A 20,848-nucleotide genomic window follows, 5' to 3' on the forward strand; every position below is an offset into this window, starting at 1 on the left:
GATGGCAAATGGCCCAGGCTACCTGGGTCACGTCTTCCTGTGAACTGATCTAATTCACAGGAAGAGGAAGTGACTGAGGTGGACAAGGAGACTGCTATGTGATGCTTGAGGTTCTCCAGTCTCCAGAGGCTGCAAGGGCCTTGGTGGGGTTTGCGTTCTCCTCCCCTCGGGTCCACTCACATAGGTCTTTAAGAGCTGCAGCAACTAAACAGACCACAGCATGCCAATGCGCTCAACCAGGGTAAGGGTAAGAAACACGGGGGCAGAAGAAACTCTTTATTTAGATCAGATAAATTCTTGGGGGAACAACTGCTTTCAATTAAACTTGAAAACTACACTGGTTAGTTGTGTTTTTCTGGACGCTTAACAAAGGCTGGGGTCGTTAGGGAAGAAGGATCACAGCTGAGAAAATGCCTCCATCAGATTGGCCTGCAGGCGAGTCTGTAGAGTATTTTCTTGATGGGTTGTTGATGTGGGAGGAGGGTCCAGCCCCTTGTGGGCAGGGCCACCCCTGGGAAGATGGGCCTGCGTAGTATAAGGAAATTGACTAAACAACCCAGTAAGTAGCATCTCATCCACGGCTTCTGTTTCAGTTCCTGCCTCCAGGTTCCTGCCTTGGCTTCCCTCGGTGGACTCTGACCCAGGATCCACTAGCCAAGTAAACCACCTTCTCCTCAAGCCATTTTATCACCGCAGTAGAAGCCAAAGTACAGGAAGAATGAAGCCAACGTTTACTGGACATTTTCACGCAGTACGCTGGCTCTCGTCATAAATCGCTCACCTTCAACAACTCATTCTGCTCCTGAGTCACGTTTTCCAGCAGCTTCACATCTTGTAAAAGCTCCTGTGTCCTCTGAAACACAGGCAGAGGTTTGCTTGCTGTCTGGGGTAACCTCAGCTCCATTTGGTAGGTCATTATCTCAGCTATAGTTTTTTTCATGGCATGGATGTTTTCAAGAATGACCTTGACAGCAGAAAGGAAGTCCCATACATGAATGAAAACAGAAACAAAAACAAACAAACAAAAAACCCCACAAAAGCACATGCAAGTTTACTTAGCGCACGTTAAAACATTTATAATTTCATGTTGGCCTTTAATGTGCAATTTCAATTAAAAATATTTTACTTTTACTTTAAATTGTGAGTATATGCATATACAGGAAGGGTGGAGGGTGCAGAGCCTGCAGAGGCCAGAAGAGGGCGTAGGAGCTGGAGCCACCATGTGGTGCTGGGAACCCAACTCAGGTCCCCTGAAAGAGCAATAAGCATGCTTCAACCACCGAGCCATCTCTCCAGTCCTGCATTTTCAGTTTTTAAAGCATTTTCCTAACTTAGATTTAAAAGAGTTATTGAGGTATGACAGTTAACTGTCTTAAGAATGTCTGGGGAAAAAACTTTCTAAACACTATGTCAGCATTCAGACAGCTGGTTCCTCACTTCCTCCCTTCCCCTCACTGTATGGAATTGTGACTTCGTTCTGTATGCTGTTACTAGGCAGGTGCTGAATCTTACTTCCAAAGCAACTGTACCTAACCCAGGACTTCCTGCAGGAGTCCTGGAAAAAATGCTCCCTGAATCGAACAGAAGTATCTAGCCAAATTTCATTATATACCTCATAGATATGACCTCGTTTAACCCTGAAAGGGGAGTACGCTAACCTTACTTTCACAGATTAAGAAGGGGATTCCCAGAAGGAAAAAGACCCAATTAAACTTAGACAGCAAGAGGCAGGGGTAAGATCGGAACTCAGATCTGCCTGATCCCAAAGGGTCTGCTTCGGATCACGAGGCTGAGTGGGAAGGTCAGCGCATTTGCTGAGATACTGTGCTTAGCTCTCAGCAAGCCATAACTTGGCTGATGGTCTCAGCGCCAACACACAGAGGTAAAAGAGAATCCAGGGAACATTCAAAGCCAGTAAACACTACAGCTGGGGCCAGAAACCCTCTATGGACTCTTGAAGGTGTTCAGGGTCTTGGGAGGGCGAAGCTTAAATGACGAAGTAACCTGCAGGGAAGCTGCTGGTACATAGGAAACACAATAAATCTGATTTAAATGATTTTCATGGAACTGGCTGCTCTTCCACCCTGGCTCAATTTCCAGCACCCACAGGGTGGCTCACAGCTGTAATTCCAGGCCTAGGGGATTCAATACTCTCTTCTGGGCTCCAAGAGCATTGTGGGCTTGTGGTACACACACATGCATTTAGGAAAACACATAAACATGAAACAAAAATAAACAAAATTTCAAAGATATTTTTAAAATATTTTCTTTTTCATATATATATACATATACATACATACATATATACATATATACATATATATATATATATATATACATGAAGGTTTCCAGTCTTATTTGCTATGATCCTAATGAGTTCAACACTAGGTCATACCCTATGACTACATATTTTTAGTCAGACAGTAGGTATTGTGAGGGAAAAAAAAAGCTTTTGAAAATGATCCATGCATACCTCCCCGTGCTTGAGGTGTTCTTCAGGAGAAAAATCAAATATTTCTTTGGATAACAGGATAGCTTTGATTTTCGCGACCTTTTTTTCCATTGATTTTACTTCGGACTCAATGGCAACCACATCCTGGAAGTTTAGAAACAAGATACACTCTCGTAAGCTACATTGCTGCCCAGCAATAATCCGTAAGGCATAATATATCGTTATTAATTCTATTCTCATATTTAACCACTTACACTGCTTAAAAACTAACAGATGATTGCATGACCTCTTAGTAAAAATATTAGTTAGCCAGGCACTCGGGAGGCAGAGGCAAGTGGATCTCTGTGAGTTCGAGGCCAGTGTGGTCTACAAGGAGAGTTCCAGGACTGTCAGGACGGTTACACAGAGAAACCCTGTCTCAAATAACAAAGCAGAAGCTAGTCTGCACTGCACTAGAAAGCACTGTGAAGTCAAGATATTCGCAGGGCCACGTTTCATTTACTCCTGAGACCAAAGGTTGGCATGCTTCCAAATCGACTTCTAAAATACGTTCTCAGTTATCTACAAACTCTTTAAATTTATCTTTGGAATGTGTTTAAATACACAAGTATGAGTGGGTCTGGTATTTCAGTAATTCACGTCACTTTAGTTTAAAAAGAAACGATAAAGTCATCCTTAAGAACCTGACCAGGGGCTGGAAAACCCCAAGATTTTCACCCCTAATGAGCTCTTGCCGAGCAGAGTGCTGTGGAGTGAAGTCATGACCTACTCAGATTACTTCAAACACTAGATCTCTTGTCTAATGGTTAATTCTCCCAGTGTCAAGGTCCATAACTGGGCCTACAATCTTAAAGCGAAATGCTAGAAAAAGAAGTTAAAATACGTGAGGAAAGCCCACACATTGACATGCACTGATTAACTGAGAGCTGGAAATCGAGCTTAAAGTTCGAGACAGACGCAACCTAAAAATAAGAGGATTCAGTTGACAAGGGAGATTTTAAAAATCAGTGGGGTATAGGAAGGCTGAAGCTTTCAAATTACAGCAGTTTGGAGTTACTCAATACCGAAAAAAAAAAAACTTTATGAGTCAATACCAGCAGTAACTATTTATAGGCACATATCTAAGTTCTGATAAACCAGATTACATTAAAATTCATTTTTTCACCTACTATTTAAGAAGCTGTGCCAAACTATAGAACGCATCTTAAAGCCATTTCAGTCAAAAAAAAAAAATTCACAGAAGCATGCTACCACTTTGTGAAAAGCTTCAGCAACCAAGAATTGACCCCAGGGATTGGGTCAGAGTGTGAGCCGCAAGCTTATTTCCCAGGATTCTTCCTGCTGGAGCTAGGCCACCTCTGAGGGAAGGATGGGGTCATGCATCTTGCTGTGGTTGTACAAAGTAAACTATAACCCTCAGAAATAGCATCCATTAAAACTGTATCTGCCTAGTGTGCTTCCATAGGATTTGGGGGCGATTCCTGGTAAAGTTCCCAGGACAGGGGGACCCACAACTCTGCGTTCACTTACGTCTGCCACCTGCTGGATGTGTGGAAGGGTCTCCACTATCTGCTGCTGTAAGGCTGCCACCTGGCCACTGAACTCTTGGATGGACTGGATTAAGTCGTCAGTTTCAAAAATGAGCGACAAGTCTTCTAGATCAGTGAACACTGAATGGAGAAGGTTGTACTTCTGCTCAGAATCTTCCAGAGCCATCTAGATAAACAAGGAGAAGAGGGGAAAACACCAAGGTGATGAAACGGATCTGTCAAGGTCTGATTCATGGATGTGTAAACTTGGTCTCAAAGTTCTCAAGTCCTGGCCATGTCTGTGTTCAGAATGAACCCATGAGCACTCAATGGGGGTTGACTTGAGCATATGCTGGCAGACTCCATCAGATAATAAATGTTGGTTGTCTGGCGTTTCCAAGTTTTCCTGTAACTTGTTACACAATAATAGCAAATGCACAGAAGCAACCCAAGTATCTGTTAGCTGGCAGAAGAAGAAGCAGGTGGTTTCCATTTCTGTAGCTGGAACAGTAGGTACTCGGCAACAGAAAGAACGAACTATTGACGGTTGTAATAATGGAATGAATTACAGGCGCATCAAGCTAAGTGAACATGCAATTAAAATAAACAAAAAAAAAAATTGGCTGCTAGTGGTAATCCCAGCACTGGGGAGGCAGAGGCAGGCTGATCTCTGAGTTTGAAGCCAGCCTGGTCTACAGAGCGAGTTCCAGGACAGCCAGGGCTACACAGAGAAACCCTGTCTCAAAACAAAAACAAAAACAAAAACAAACAAACAAGAAAAACAAAAAAGAGTCAAGAGACTTCTTAGGTAGTTTAGGTTGGCCTTGAATTTCTGATCTGCCTACCTAGTCTTCTAGCCACAGGCTTTACAGTGGATTGCTACTATGCCAGGCAAAATGAACCTTCGTATGTTCAGTGGAAATCACTGACAGCCATTGAAATAAATGGAGACAGGGTAGGAGGGCGCACTAGGATGACAGAAAAGAGAATGAAAAAAATACAGATATGATAGTAAGTGCCTTAACCCTAGCACTGGGAGGTGGAGGCAGGGGGATTATGAGTTCAAGGCCAACCTGCACTATGGGAGATCACGTCTTAGAAAACAAAAGCAAAACCACCAGAACCAAAGAAAAAACAAGAAATGCCAGAGAACCTGAAAGAAGTATCTTAGTAAGTATTTATTCTTTATTTTGTGTGTGTACATGTGGGAAGGAGCACACATATGCCATCGCATGTGGGTGGAGGTCAGATGTCAACTTTCAGGAGTTGGTTCCCTTCTTAAGCCATGTGGGTCTCAGGGATTGAACTCAGGTCACCAGGCTCCACAGCAAAGCACAATTACCTGCTGAGCCTTCTTAGAGGCTTAGGACAGCTATTTTAATTAGAAAGACAAAACAGGATTTTCACACCGGACTAGTGCAGTAGTTACTGCCCATCTGAGGATTTGCTAGGACCCACACTGTGGGAAATATCCTGTCCATTCCCTTGTCTTACTTCCTCTGCTCAGTCCAGCCATTTGAAACCTCCTAGAACAGTTTGGGAAACTCATCACACTCAGATATTAACATCAGCACAAGGGAGCAGAGATCTCCTTTTTCATGTCTTTAACTCATAAAAACCATCTGAGGAGGAGGAGAAGAGAGAGAGAGAGGGAGAGAGAGAGAGGACAACATTGCGCTTTTCCGTGTTGGCAAACTCCTCAAACACAGATGTAATGCGGACAGCTGATGTGGCTTCGTCAGCAGAGAGCACGTGCAAAGTCCTACGCTCGGTTCCTAGCATCACATAAAACTGATCTAGTCGGGGTGACACATGCCCATAATCCTAGCACTGAGGAGTGGAAGCGGGAGACTCAGAGGGGTATATATATATATATACATATATACATATACACATATACATATACATATATATATAATAAATAAAATAAAGGCTGTGAGTGGGGGTGGGGAGAGGGCTCAGTGGGTAAAAGCACTTGCTGCCCTTATAGAGAACCCACTTCAGTTCCCAGCACCCACATAACTGCTCACAAATCTGTAATTCCTGTTCTAGGGGATCCAATTCCCTCTTTTGACCTCTGCTGACACTGCGTGTGCGCGCGCGCGCGCGCACACACGGCACACTCAGATACATGCAGGCATAATACACAAAAATAAATAAATCTTTCAAAAAAGGTGAATCATAAAATTGATTAAAAATAAAAAAAAGATATGCTCTAGGGATGTGGAGAAACAACCCAAAGTGTGGGGAAACAGACAGACTGGAGAATGAGGGGCAAAGGAAATTCATGCAAGGAGAAGAAAAGAAATAAGTGGGTTAAAAACGCAATCTCTTGACAGCTGATCCCACATGACAAAAATGTGCCACCAAATCTCAACTGTCAGGGAGGTGAAGTCGGTCACTCAAGGAAACATTGTGCCATCTTAAATCTATAAAGGACTCAGACCATCTTTGAGGTCTGGTTCCTATAGAAACCGTTATGAACCAATTCCTTAGTGACTCTTTCGAGGGATCTAATAATGAGAGAAAGAAAATCCACATTTATAATCAATCCAGTCAGTTCCTGGCACTGGACAATCCCTGGCAGCCATGGCCCCAAGAAGAGAAACACGTCCATTGACTTTGCCTCTCTGACGGGCACAGTGAACCTGAGGGATTCCCGGAAGGACAAAGTCTTCCAAAGTACGGCATACCAGGCCTGACTTCCATTTCTACTGCCTGGGAATTATGATAAACCTGGTTGCTTAAAACCAAAGCCATATTGTTATGTTCTGGGGCTCGAGCCTGCTAACTGAGCGGTCAGCTGGGGCAGAGGGGCTCACAAGGCCTCACTCCTTCCTGAGGAGAGGTTGTCAGCAGTTGCTGGCGGAGGGATGTCATTTTCGTCTCTAGTGTAGCCTCTGATAAGTTGACCATGCTCCTGTTAACACCCTACATCTCCATGCTGATTTTTTGGTTGTTTTTTAAAAACATGTAGGAGGGGGATTATTGGAAAGAAGGGGTTCGATGGGAGGGAGAATGTATGAAAAAGGGTAATAGAAGTGCAAATGACCAAAATACTATATACATGCGTGTATAAAACTGTCAAAGAATAAATAAAAATAAGGCCATCTACATGGGGTCATATGTGTAGTTCAGATGATAGAATGGTTTGCCTCGCCTTTATGAAGCTCTGGGGTCAATGTCAGCACCACAAAAGGCCAGGTGGCACACACCAGTAATCTCAGCACAGGGAAAAGCAGAGAGGCCAAAGGATCAGAGGTTCAAGGTCAGCCTTGCGCAGTGGCAAGTTCTAGATCAAGCTAGGACACAGGAGACCATGTCTCATAGGTTTTCTTCCAGATTCACTTAAGCTGTTGACAGAATTCAGTTGTAGGACACAGGGCAGATGTGAGCTAGAGGTTGCTCTCAACTTCCAGCAAGCGCTCTAGAGACCTGCTCCCACAGTCCTCTCAATACGGTGGCTTTTTTTCTTCAAGGCAGCAGGAGAAACTCTATGCCTACTGCTACTTGGAATCCTTGAAGTTAAGTGCTTGTGACTGAGGGTGTATTCATAAGAATGACCCTCACATGACCTCGGCCATATGTCACGTGGTGGTGTGAAGGAACGTGACCCCCAAAGACTCACAGGAGTGGCACTATTAGGAAGTGTGGCCTTGTTGGAGTGGATGTGGCCTTAGAGGAAGTGTGTCACTGGGGGTGGGCTTTGAGGTTTTAAATGCTCATTGTCTCTTCCTGCTGCCTACAGATGCAGATATAGAACTCTCAGCTCCTTCTCCAGCACCATGTCTGCCTGCATGCCACCACGCTCCCTGCCATGACGATAATGGACTAAACCTCTGAACTGTAAGCCAACCCCAATGATCTGTTTTCCTTTATAAGACTTGCCACGATCATGTTGTCGCTCCATGGCAATAGAAACCCTAAGACAGAAGTTGGTACCAGGATAGTTGGATATTGCTGTGACAGACCTGAACATACTTTGGGGAGGACTGTGGAAGTCTTTGGAACCCTGAGCTACAAAAGTCATTGAGTATCGAGAGCTCAGTGGGCTGTTTTGGGGATGCTTTGAAGACAACAATGTTGAGAACAGGGAGGAAGATGGATGTCAGGCTTGTAAAATTTCAAAGGGGAGCAAAGGCTCTACTGGGCCATTTGTGTGAGCGATCTGTGGTTCTGCTCCTCTGGAGCCGAAGAACGGGCCGTGATGAACCAGAAACACGAAAGTAAAACCTTTGTTTTACTGGGATAATTGATGCTGGTTAGCGGGAGCTGCAAATTAGCAGTGGTTAAGAGCCCAGCATTTCCTCAAAATGTGTGTGTGTGTGTTCTTAGCATTTTAAGTTACTATCTGAAATCTTTCCAAATTTGATTAGTTTCAAGAATTTCTGCCATGATGAGACCCATTACTATATAAAACCCCATCCAAAAAAATGTAAAAGTGAATGTGATTTCTGGAAAACTTGTGTTCTGAAACAAACACTGTTCTCTGAGTTGGGGAGGGGGGGAAGAGACCAGCAATCTCTGAGTTCGAGGCCAGCCTGGCCTACAGAGCGAGTTCCAGGACACCCAGAGCTACACAGAAGAGAAGAAAAGAAGAGGAGGAGGGAAACCGACATCACTGAGGTGAAATCTTCTGGGGAAGTGTTTCCTGAGGGTCAGCACACAGAAGCTGTTCAGAGGTAGCAAGGCTGTACCTCACGCTGATAGCTGGACTTTGGCAATGTGTAAGAGTCACCCAGGTGTTACTGGTTTTGCAGGCATGAAGGGGTCATGGACAGCAGCTGAGGCTTAGTCCTGTGAGAAGTCAGGAAAGGCTATTGCAGTTGAAGGCCCAGGTGTGAAAGGGTCATGCAGAGAGGTTGAGGCTTGGCACCACGAACACAGCCTAGAAAAGGCTATTGGTGAAAAGTGCAGTCCAGGTACAGCAGAAGACCTCAGCATTTTGGAGACGCCATTACCATGGGATGACCATGCTATTCTTGGTGGCAGCAGTGGGGAGAGGAGCCTGCCCACATAGAGGGCGGAGCTGGCGAAGTGACCCAAGCTCTTTGGAGGAGCCCAGAAGATCGTGAGTGGATCCCAGATACTGGACATTGCTTGGATCTGATTGTAACTGTGCCTTGGTATTTCCCTCTTGAAGTAAGGAAGTACTTAACTTTTTTTTTTTTATTTTACAGAATCCCACAGTTGAAAGACTAAATTTTTATAGAGATTTTAGGGTTTAAAAGAGATCTTTGGGGTTTTTTTTTTGTTTTTGTTTTTTTAGTGAATTTTAAAGTGTTCGAACTTGTAACGACTGTGGGAACTTTTAAGTTTGTAAAATGTTTTACATTGTGGCATTATTAATGTGTGATTTGGGGATGTACAAGAAAGGAAAGGTGATGGCTTATCAATGATGTGCTTGTGTGCCAAGTGGAAAAGGGGTCAATTGTGCTGACTTGGTGAAAACCCCAGAGGTCCTACCTGGAGGGCGCTGGCTCGGTGGCTCAGGGTCTTTGAAGAGTCATAGCAGGCAGGAGTGGCTAGCAGACGGCTGGTCTTTTCTAGCCACGCTTCAGTATTTTTCAGAAGATCACTATATTCTTCCATCTTGATTGTGGCCTGTGGAACAAAATGAAAAGCAAGCTTGCTGGAGGCTACTTACCAGGCCAGACTGATCTCTAGTCTAAGTGGAGCGCTAACTATGTTGGCCAGTCGCATGCCAGGCCTTTTGGGTCTTTTTCATGGCTGAGGACACAGGGCCACCTGCTCCAGGTGAAGAACCGTCTAACTTGTCCATGACAGGTAGCAAGGATTTAAAGAGCTACTGCTAGGCCTTAACAAAGGTTCCCAGTCAGAGCTGCGACTAGCCTAGCCTCATTTCTGCCTCATTCTGAACACAGGGTTTATACTTTCTCCTTGAGTTCAGGACCTGCTCCAGACATATCCCATTTCAGGATCCTGTCCTACAGGGTCACACTTGGAATTCACCAAACACAGCCACTCTTTAGAATAGAAGTAGAAAGGGACCTTGTTCCCAAATGGCAGCTTTCTCACTGCAGGCTCCCTCCTCAGGCTCTGGAGACAGCATGCCCTACATGCCCACTCTTGGGTCTCCATTTACCTAGGGAAACACAGCTGCCTGGACTCCTGCTGTGGGCTCACTATGGCACCTAGGAAGGGGAAGGGCCAATAGTATGACACTATTGGCCACCCCTGAATGTCACCCTCTGTGGAACCACCATGCTATGCGGCTATCAGGTTTCATGACTGCACCTTGTTGAGCTGTGAGGTTCTGGATTCTGCTCTCTGGGACACTTGCTGATGCCGCTGGAAGGGAGCCATGAGGTTATCCATCCATTCTTGCGCCTGTCCTGGGTCCTGCTCGACAAAGTCCTGAACTTCGGAGTCCAGCTCATTCAGCTTGGAATGCCAGAGGTCGAGTTCATCCCATATTTTCTGGAGAAGGAGATGTTAAGTCAGTTTCCATGAAGATGCCACGGGGGTAGTGACCGGCTTGCACATGGCACTCACTTGCAAGCGGCAATGCTAACAGACAACATCACTGGCACACTTGTTCATTCACACCCAGCAACCATTTGTGGTCTAAACTGGGAACCACTTTCTAATTCTAACCATATCAACTTCAGTACAAGTGAGGCACTGTGAGACAGGAAAACCTGGAGGGTAAACAAGGGTGACTAATAGCAGACAAGGCTCATATGGCCCCAAATGTGCAAAAGCCAGGAGGTCCACAGGAGGTGTTTAAAATGCTAGTTTAGCCTTGGCTCTCAGGAGACTGAAGCAAGAGGATTGCTTAAGCTCAGGAATTTGAGACCAAGGACCTGAGGAGTCCATCTCCCAAAGCAAATCAAAATAAAAAGAGAAAGGCCTATGTAGACTTTTCTGCCTATGCATACCTGTACAAGCAGACATACATGCATAAGTCCGGAAGACTTATGCATGTATGTCAAGTGCAAAAATAGAACGAACGACAATGTCTACTGCCTAGGAAGTGGTGTGGCGTTTGAAAATTCTCAGCATGCGTTAGCTTTCGACAAGTGCTTTTGACTCAAGAAACTAATAGGCTGGCTTCTAATCTGAACTTATGTGGGCAGAGGGAGATTTCAAAGGTAAAATTTTTCCAATCGTACCTAATACTTGTATAATAACCAGCTTGGGGAAACAATATCTGACTTTTCTGCTTAAGAGTCAAGGTTATGTCTACCAATGAATGATCTATTACATTAGGACTTCCTAAAACTGTGGATGGCAGTACCAACTCACAGGCAGGAATTTACTTGAGATTTGGCTGGAGAACAACACTCATCTATGCTTTTACCTGAAGCTTTATTTCCTAAGCAATTTCACAAGGGAAATCGGTTTGGAGATTTTCATGTCTTGTGTAACCTTGGCAATCTATAGGAAACCTGGTACTGTTTCTCAGACCCAACTGACTCACTTTGCAAGTCAGTCATCCCATGGCAAGAAAGATCCTTACAGTCCCTTTGTTTGTGGGAATGTTATTTCCTAGTCAGAGGTGCCAGGGGCCGGGACAAGTGCCTGTCTGTCAAAAACTGAGAATAATGCTTCCATGCACCTGACCTTCCGTGCCTCTGAGCTGGCCTCTCATCATGGATGCCCCAGGAGTTTGGTTTAGGTATTCATTCATTCATTCTTAAAATTTTATTATTTATTTGTTTGTTTGCTGAGACAGGATCTCAGTCCATGCTGGCCTCAAACTCCCCTATGCAGCCAGGAATGACCTCGATCCCCGCTTCCACCTTCTAAGTCCTCTGATGGCAGGCATGTGCCACCATGCCCTGTTTTATGCCGTTTTATGCTGTGCTGGGGCTCAGACCCGGGACTTTGGGTATGCTAGGCGAGCACTCTACCTAATGCTTAGGCCTGGCTCAGGTTCTCAGAGCTTCGGGTCTATCCAAAGAACTCAGCTTTGGCTGACTAGAGTGATTCATATCTGGGATGTGGGTCCAGGGATGAAAAAGAATGCCAAATGCCGAAGCCACTTCAAGGAGCACGTTACCTTCTGAATTTCTTGTGCTTCCTCGATGTTTTTGCTCTTCCGTTGCAGCATCTTCTCAATGCAATGAAGCCCATGACTAATGTCTTCTATCTTCCTCCTCATGACACACGACGGGGAACTCTTCGAGATTTCCTGGCTCATCTGTGACAAGGGAGAAAGTGTGGTTGGTGTGCAGACAGCTCTGACTCTCTGTCCTCAGGTTCAAACATCACAAATATCTCTCCCTCTTTTGACTGGTAAAATATTTTAACATGGCGGGGGCACCTCCCAATCACACTGCTAATGTATTGGTGACAGAGTAGATAACCAGACTATACTAAATATCAGCTGTGTTTCCTGACCTTTCCAATATAATCCAGAAAGATGTTTAATCAAATAAGTAAAATTCGTGTTACATTGGGAAGAATTACTTGGGGGGGCCCTCTGAAGTATCAAATGATAGAAAAGAATTTCTATAGGAGACAAAAGCTACTTCAGATACTCGGAACTTTATGAGAAAATATTCTACCTAGCTCTGGGTTCAGGAAGATCACCTTTATTCTTAGGTCAATTTAAACAAATGGAACCTCCACTTTCCCATACAGTTAGGCAAAACCTCCCCCAAGTAACTATGTCTGAAGGGTGAGGAGCCCTGTTTTTTCTATGCTATTTCTAGTGTGTGTTCCCAGCAACCAGAACTCTAGCTGCTGAGGACAACAACTTTTTTTTTTAATCTAAATGATTTATCTTAAGAAAATAACTTGTGCTAGGAAAGATGAGGAGTATTAAATATACTGTTTTCCCAAAGACCTGATCAGTGTGTTTTCTTGTTTTTAAGATACCATTGATAAGTAACCACAAAATACCCACATAATACTATACGCATTAGCTAAGGTGAAAATAAGATAGATAAGGATGCATTTGTGGAAGTCAAAACCTGGGCTAATGGCTAACTCAGCACCAAGAGCACACATCAAAGTGTTGGCAGAACTTGCCCCTAGATGCTCCCAGTTTCCAGACTCTGTAGCAAGCTCGAGTCTCAGCAGGCTGGGGTACTGTCATATCGTATCTTTATTCAGAGGCCATACTATAATAAAGAACATGGCTTTAAAAATATCAATTTAGTATTTTTAGCTTAATTTTATGTGTATGAATATTTTGCCTCATGTATGATGTACACCAAGCGTGTGCCTGGTGCCTGAGGAGGCGGAAGAGGGCATCAGATCCCTTGGAATTGGAGTTAAAGAGGGTTGTGAGCCACCATGTAGGCCCTAGGAAATGAATGAGCAACAAGTGCTCTTAACCACTGAGCCATCTCTCTGGCCCCTCAACTCTCGCTTTCCTCTTGTATTAATGTTTTTCTCGTTGCATGTGTAACACAGTACAAACAAACGAAGTTAGCCGATATGGGCAGTGACCCTTTTGGTTGAAAGTCATACTACCATTTGGGCACACTGGGCAAGATTATGATCAGGGGTAAGCAGTCATCTGAATTACATACAAGATACTGTCTGCAGCTGTGGCCTGGACCCTTTAATTTCCTTGAGGCTCATGACACAATAAAAATCAGTTCCATTTGTCATGAACATACAAGTTCACAATGGAGAACTTCACTCTTACATGTGAAAGGCTGCTTTTTAATTAACTTACTTTGTAGGGGGTCCCACATAAAGTCACAAAAATAACTCTGAGTTTCTCTCAAACTATTTGGGAGTCTCTTAAAACAGATAATAATGATCCTTGAGAAAAGTTCTAATAAGTTGCTGTATGTTTAATCAAAATCTATTCTCACATAGTAGGAGAAAGCATAATTACATGCAGATTCACATGTTCTAGGAAATCTGTCATAGACACTAATGACACATGCTAGCATCTGAGGGGTTTGCTGTTTCATTTGTTTTGTTTGAGACAGGGTCTGACCCTGCAACCACATCTGGCCCCTCAATTCATGGCAATCCCCTGCCTTAGCCTGTGATGTACTGGGACCACAGGAGTAAACCACCAGAACCAACAAGCATCTGAGTTTGAAATCTGATTTTTGCATGTATCACCATTTTATAAGAAAATCTAGATATTTCTATATATCTATATGGTTGGTAAATGCAGTACAACCAACTCTATTCTCAGGCCAATTTAAACACAAAGGTATTCTCCAGCTCCCTACCGTCTAGGGGAAAAACCTCCTCTAAGTACCTACTTCCTCAGAACAGAGTATGCTGTTTCTAGTGGCAATCTGTTATAGTTCTCAAGTTATAGGGATTCTAAGCTTAAAAACATAACATAAAACTCTCCTTGTGGACACTGAACCAAACACAATTTTGTTTTGCTGGTCTGAGTTGCCCAATAAAACTGTCTTGCCAAGCGCCCGTATTTCCAGCACAACAGAACAATTCGCAGACCTGGACTCTGAACTAAAAAAAAACTTTCCCCAGGATGCTTTGTGAGAATTTCATCAACATCACTATTAAAGACACCACATGCTGAATGTTATTTTGAGTAAGAAATAAAATCTGTATTCTTACTGTCCTTGGTTATTCTTTCAAAATGTTTTGGGGAATACATTTTAAAGAAAAACATTATACATGTCCCCATTTTTTAAAGAAAAGATTTTTAGAATAATATTTTAAAATCATCATCATAATAATCATCATTCAAGTAAATGATAACACGAATTATTAAAATGTAAGCATCTAAGACAACTGGTGAAAAAAAAAAAGCCCATCTGAAATCCTGTTATCTACGCAGCTTACTTCAAGCACCTTTATCTCAAACATGAGTTCCATGAAACCAGTCAGAGCTGCAACTAGAAAAATGGCAGTGACATCAAAGGACAGTCTTATTTCCATCCCTGCAAACCCATCAACAACAGCACCACGTAGACACCATCATCACCTTCTCATCGGCATCTTCCAGCGCTTTCCTGCAGTCTTCCACCTGGGAGTTGATCTCCGCGGGGACTATGCTGTACATTTCGGAATACTTGATGCGCAGTTTTTCCATGATGTTCTCGAAAGTCAGCTTGCCTTTCTCGAGAACGCTTCGCAGCTCCTGAAACCATCAACAGAGACTCAATACAGAACCTGGGAAAAAGTCTAGCCCTAAGGGGAAAAAAAAAGCGGGCTTTCCAGGGTCCTCTCGACTTAAATAAGCCAACTTTACATGACAAAACCTCCCTATTGATACAAGCAGATTAAGCCCCAGGGTTTAGTCAGATGATGCTTTCTAATTTGTGAGAAATTGAACTTGATCGCTCTTCACGGTGTCAGACTATTGTGACAGAAAAGCATTAGGGCGGTCCCAGCCTCTCTAGCACCTCTAGGATCGACTGCCCGTCAGCTGTGGCCAGTCGGCTAAAAAGCAACAAGCGGCCAGAAGTTTCAAAGAAGGTTTTTCCGTGTTGTTATTAACGTGTTGCTATTTCTGCTTATTCCTTCAGTGTCATCATAATGAGTCAAGGCCACCGAGAGCCCCATGCTTGAAGCCAAAGTGTCTGTTTCGTGTAATTAGACAGCCAGACAGAGCCCCAGGCCTTTCAAAAGGAGGGTTCCAGTTCCTGGTAAAGAATTTAGGTTTCAGGAGATAAAAGCGTGGTGAACAAATGGCCCATTGCTAGCGGCCTAGAAACAGAATCTGACCGGTGTTCTCCTGCCGTAATTACAAAGGAGAAACTCATCTGTTTGGGAAAGTTTCCCAAAGATCGAATGGAAAACTACTTCTTGACTTCCCTGGGCTTTTGTGTCCTTTAGTGACTGGTGAGCAGGACTCTGAGTCCCGGCCCCGCGGAACAGTTCCCACTCTAAACCTGTGATGTTATACCCCGCTCAGGGTCGCCATCCTTGGCTGATTGACAGGCCTAGAGAGGGAAGAATGATGTGGTGCAGTCCCTGGGGGGGTGGGGCTGCATCCTGTTCTTTCCACCCAGGACTTAGGGACGATCCGTCTCAGTTCACAACTATTCATGAGGTGATGACCTCATTGCAAAGCAAACTTTTGAAAGTGACAGGAGGTTTCCCTTTTCAACGCTGATAACCAAGGGCTCTGTGGTTACTGAGAGTATGAGACTTTTGCCTAAAGTCACCAAAGTCAGGGCTGGAGAGACTGGTCAGTGGTTAAGAGCACTGACTGTTCTCAGAGAGGTGAACCACATTCAGTTTTTGGCAGCTATATGGCAGGTCACAGCCGAATGAAACTCTGGTTTCAGGAGACCCATATACAAAGAAAATAAAGAGAGGGGCTGAGAGATGGCTCAATGGTTAAGAGCACTTATTCCTCTTGCAGAGGACCCAGGTTTGGTTTCTAACATCCACATGATAGGTTACAACCATCTGTTACTCCAGTTCCAGGGATATCCAACACCCCATTCTAGCAGCCACAGGCACCAGGCACATATGTGGTATATATATATATATATATATATATATATATATATATATATATATAGGCAAACCACTCATACATATAAAATATTAAAATGAGAAAATCTTTAAAAATTAAAATAAAAAAATTTAAAAACAGTTCCCCAAGTCGTTTTTGGACTAAGAACAGGAGGAGAGGTCAGTCTGAAGAACTGAGTTCTCGAAGTGACCCTCAGGGCAGACCCAGTGCCTCTCAGAGCTGAGGTAGCAAATCCAAAGATGTCGTCTAGCACATTCCAGATACGTGGGCGAGGTCTCTGATCACCATATACTTAAAACATGGTTTCAGATAGGGCTACAGACTTCTGAGTGACCTGTCTCCTAGCATGGCTCCTTTTTCCAACCATGCTTGCCCTTGTCCCCTGACTGCAGTGTGCCACAGGCCCTGTGCGCCTACCTCCCTGACTCCCTGGATTACCGTCCAACTCTAGCTGATGGGTTCCAGCTCTGCCCCAGGACTTGACCAGAAGCCTGTGGCCCAGTCCCAGCCACTTCCACTAATTCTTCCCTCGCCCACCTCCAGCTCTTCTGCCCTTTCTGGGTGGTCTTCCGGCGCCAGGTTTTGGAAAGAAGTTGTGATCTGTTTGAAAGAACGCTTCGCATCCCTTATTTCCTTCATGAAAGAATGCCGCGCCTGGATTTCGGTCTGGACCGAGTCCTTATTCTTTTGAGTTGCCTGAAGAAGCCTGGAATAGAGCATCAGAACAGAACTCTCTAAAGAATCCATCAAAGGTCAGTTCCCTTTTGAGGAGAGAAGTACTAGTTTTTGACTGATTAATATACCAATTGTCACGCATACATCAAATACAGGCAAACAACAGCCTTCCCAAAACCTTCATCCCCCCAAGTCTCCTCTCTACATTCCAACCGCCATCCCTAGCTTCTCTGTCCTGCATGGTTCCAGATCCCAAAGGAAGTAATGTGTGTCATCAGCCACGGGTGGGATCTTTAGAACAGACAACCACCACCAGCCCATTTCCCAAAGAGGCAGTGTGTGTGTGTGTGTGTGTGTGTGTGTGTTAGTGGTGGTGGAGTCTGTCCCAAGAACTATCTGGTATCTATCATTTGGTAACATGATATAAATCTATACTTGGCCTCTGCCCTCCAGGTCTGAGTTGAGGCTCTTGATTTCCTTACAGAGAAGAACACAATGAAATCACTTCACTATGTAGCCCTGGCTAGCCTTGAACTTGCAGCGATCCTGCTGTCTCCACCCCATAAATGCTGGGGTGACAGGTGTGTGCCACCACACCTGGCTGTAAATCTGTTCTGACATTTATCCCTTGGCCTCATTTCCAAGACAGAGAGCCCTTGCACTAAACTCATCTCTTAGTGGACTCCTGGAAAGCCTCATGGCGGGAGAGCTAACCACGTGATTGGAGGGCCGGGGACCATCTGCACTGCCCTTTCCAACCACCGCCCTCCCAACCCACAGACAAAGGAGAGGGTCTGAGGCTGAGTTGACTTGGTCAGAAGGAAAACAACCATGAGAAAAGCAGCCTCAGAAGCGTCGACATGATAGGGTCAGAGCGCCTGGATCGCTGAACAAGAGAAGTGACCACAGGGTCAAGGACTGTAGAGGACAGGGAAACTGTCCCATTCCTGTATCCCTTGACCCACCCAGCTTTTCCACATATTCTTCCTCATCTGTATCCTTTGTTATAGCTTCATGTTGATAAATCAGCAGGCCTGAGTGGCTCCCCGAGTCCTGCTGGATACTAGAAAGGGTTTTGGAGGGAGTCTCAACAACCACGCAGTCAGAAGCATGGGCGACACCCCGCAACGGTGGCCTCTGAAGCAGGGACAGCGTTGTAAAACCAAGTGCTCAAAGTGTGGAATCTGGACAGGTGGATCATGTCGGACCTGAACTACCGCACCTCGAGGGGACGTCAGCTGAGAAATGCTTAGTGGGCGTGGGGAAGGAAACCCTGCGAGCATCAGGTGGAGGTGCTGAGTGACTGCGATGGAGAGGGAAAGTGCTGCTCTCCTCCTGATAGAGCACAGCCGCCGCCCTGGCTCTTACAACAAACACAACCGAACTATGCAGAAGTTAACAGACCTGGAAAGGGGTTTGCTTAAGCATAGCACGGCAGATCACCATCACAGACTCTTCTACAGGCATGTTTTTAAATTGACAGTCCGTGGCAGAGGAGACAAAAACAATCTGCCAATAAACAATTCGGCAGAACACACAACAGTCCAAGTACTATAATTTCAGTAATCACAGTGAGAAACAAGAAAGGGTGATTGGCCGTGTTTCGCTGCGTGGTGAGAGTAAAATAGACACGCTGGGCTTTTTAATTTCCCAGTCTTGAAATGTCCCACAGTCAGTAGGTATTACTAAAAGTTTGTCTAGTAATACCAGAATGGAAAATGAGTGTGTCTCCATAGAACCATGCATCTCTTCTGTCCCCTTTGGACCATCAGTGCTGACTCTGTTGTAGCCTTTGTTATCATCTACCTTTATTTTCTTTTCAGTTTTCGAGGCAGGGTTTCTCTATGTAACAGCCCTGGCTGTCCTGGAACTCACACTCTATAGACCAGGCTGACCTCGAACTCACAGAGATCCACCTGCCTCTGCCTCCCGAATGCTGGGATTAAAGGCATGTGCCACCACTGCCTGGCTCATTTTTTAAAGTCTCTCACTCTGAACAGAAGCCCTCAAGGCCTTTTCCTTCGGAACCTCTTTATAAATCTTACCTGTTGCACCGTTCCTGCATAGACCTAATCTCCTGAAGTGTCGGGATGGTTTCCACGGTCTCTGTACCTTCTGGAATGTTCTGGATGCTCGTTATGCGCTGAAGCAGCAGGGTCAGCAGCTGCTGCTGCTTCTCCACGCTCCCCTCATACTGGCACAGAGAGTCCAAGAGCTGACAGAGTTCCTCTGTGGGAGCTGCGTCCTTGGTTCTGGAAACTTCTGGAAGGTCCTCCTGAAGACTCTCTAAAATTATTGCTTCCCGTTCAATCTAATTAAATGAATGGCAATGGGGAGAAAAGCACGAAGATGCTGAGATGTGAAATCTACCTTGGCAAGCGCGGTTTTTGCAATCCTCTCTTTAAAGCATTCATAATGCCACATCCTGGGTCAAAGTCATTATTTGTTACAACATAGCTGGGAACATTAGCCCTCTACGATCAAGAACCCTGTAGCTGCCAGCTACTGCCCATGTAGATGTGTGATTCAGACGAGGAAATGCTATTGTGAATGGCTGGGGGAGATGCTATCAGATAAAGTGATTTATTTCCCCTCTGAGGCCTCTGGTGGTTTGAGCAGTGTTAACATCTGAGATCTACATGAGAGCCTGCTTCCAGCGCAAGAGGCCGGGCTGCTGTTGGATGTGGAAATTTTTCTAGGAGTCTCTTTTCTTTCACTTTGAACACCTGCATCATGCTGTAAAATTAAGCCTGGCGGTTTGTTACGAACCTGACGCTTTCCAAAGGGAGACAGAGCCACTCTGATCACTGAGCTGGCTGGGTTTATCAAGCACTGGTATGTACAAAACTCAGAAATACATAACTTATTACAACACCTACCTAGAAACTAGGAATTCCGCAGGCCCTGGACGTGGGAAACAGCCTCAAAGGCTTCTGGATCAGAAAGTTCTCTGTACTTCCATCCCCACCCCCAAGCCCTGTGTCCATCCCCTTTAGCTACAAGACTCATTTATAGCATTCTGCCCTCCTACTCAATGTTCAAACAGTGGCCTGCCTTGCCACTATAAAATACCACATCAGACAGCTGCACCTGTGGTATCATGCTAATCAGATTGGTGAGCAAGGCCCTGGATGTACCAGAGTGTGAAAAATTAAACCTATGAAAATGCAAGAGTCCCAGCATCAATTACTAGAAGCTCCCAGGGTCCTCAAAGTCTAAGGCATACTTCTTCATCAATATGGAGGTCAAGTTGGTCAATTTTTCAATTGCTAGCAAAGAGAGATACCATGGGATGGGGCTTCTTGGATCACGGAAATAATATATGTTATATTTATGATTATTGTTCAAATCCGTTACAACAATGCTTCTAATGCTTGCTGGGAAAGAAGAGCCAAAGTGTCAGGAACATGTGTGGCATCTGCTGTCTTGTCACTTGGGTCCTATGATCTACTGGGATCCCCAGTTGCTATAATATACCAGGTAAAAAGGGAGACTGTTCCCTCTCTAAGAAATTCGGCTATGGAGTATGTGCCTCCCCCTGTTTTAAACCTGGTTCCCAGGTAGCAGCTACCCTTAACTAGATATTAGGACAGACCATTTCACACCTTCCTGCTGAAAACCAGCATGCCAACAAAGGAATTGCAATATGGATAGGACACTAATGAGAGATCTAAGATTTCTAAAATGATTGGGGTTCAAAGAACCTTGCCTGTAACCCAGTTTTGTAACCCAGAACTTATCAGCAATGTTGAATAACACTTGGTGAAGCCATGCCCAAGAGCAGTGGCTACA

At 44.6% G+C, this 20,848-nt stretch overlaps 1 protein-coding gene across 3 annotated transcripts in view; it reads right to left on the minus strand.

Annotated features, from left to right (window-relative positions):
• The window catches only part of Syne2 (spectrin repeat containing nuclear envelope protein 2), a 296,837-nt gene that overhangs the window by 115,666 nt on the left and 160,323 nt on the right, over positions 1–20,848 (minus strand). For all 3 annotated transcript variants that reach the window (XM_087911749.1, XM_087911748.1, XM_087911747.1), the window contains exons 52-60: positions 19,102–19,367; positions 16,919–17,087; positions 14,879–15,034; positions 12,008–12,148; positions 10,240–10,422; positions 9,448–9,585; positions 3,983–4,168; positions 2,474–2,596; positions 782–964 (exon numbers count right to left, since the gene is read on the minus strand). In XM_087911749.1, coding sequence (XP_087767875.1) covers positions 782–964; positions 2,474–2,596; positions 3,983–4,168; positions 9,448–9,585; positions 10,240–10,422; positions 12,008–12,148; positions 14,879–15,034; positions 16,919–17,087; positions 19,102–19,367 — 1,545 coding nt within the window. The remainder of the gene's footprint in view (positions 1–781; positions 965–2,473; positions 2,597–3,982; positions 4,169–9,447; positions 9,586–10,239; positions 10,423–12,007; positions 12,149–14,878; positions 15,035–16,918; positions 17,088–19,101; positions 19,368–20,848) is intronic.

The sequence above is a fragment of the Myodes glareolus genome, chromosome 11 (assembly GCF_982192425.1).
Source record: "Myodes glareolus chromosome 11, mMyoGla1.1, whole genome shotgun sequence".
In the NCBI taxonomy this organism is placed as follows: Eukaryota; Metazoa; Chordata; class Mammalia; order Rodentia; family Cricetidae; genus Myodes; species Myodes glareolus.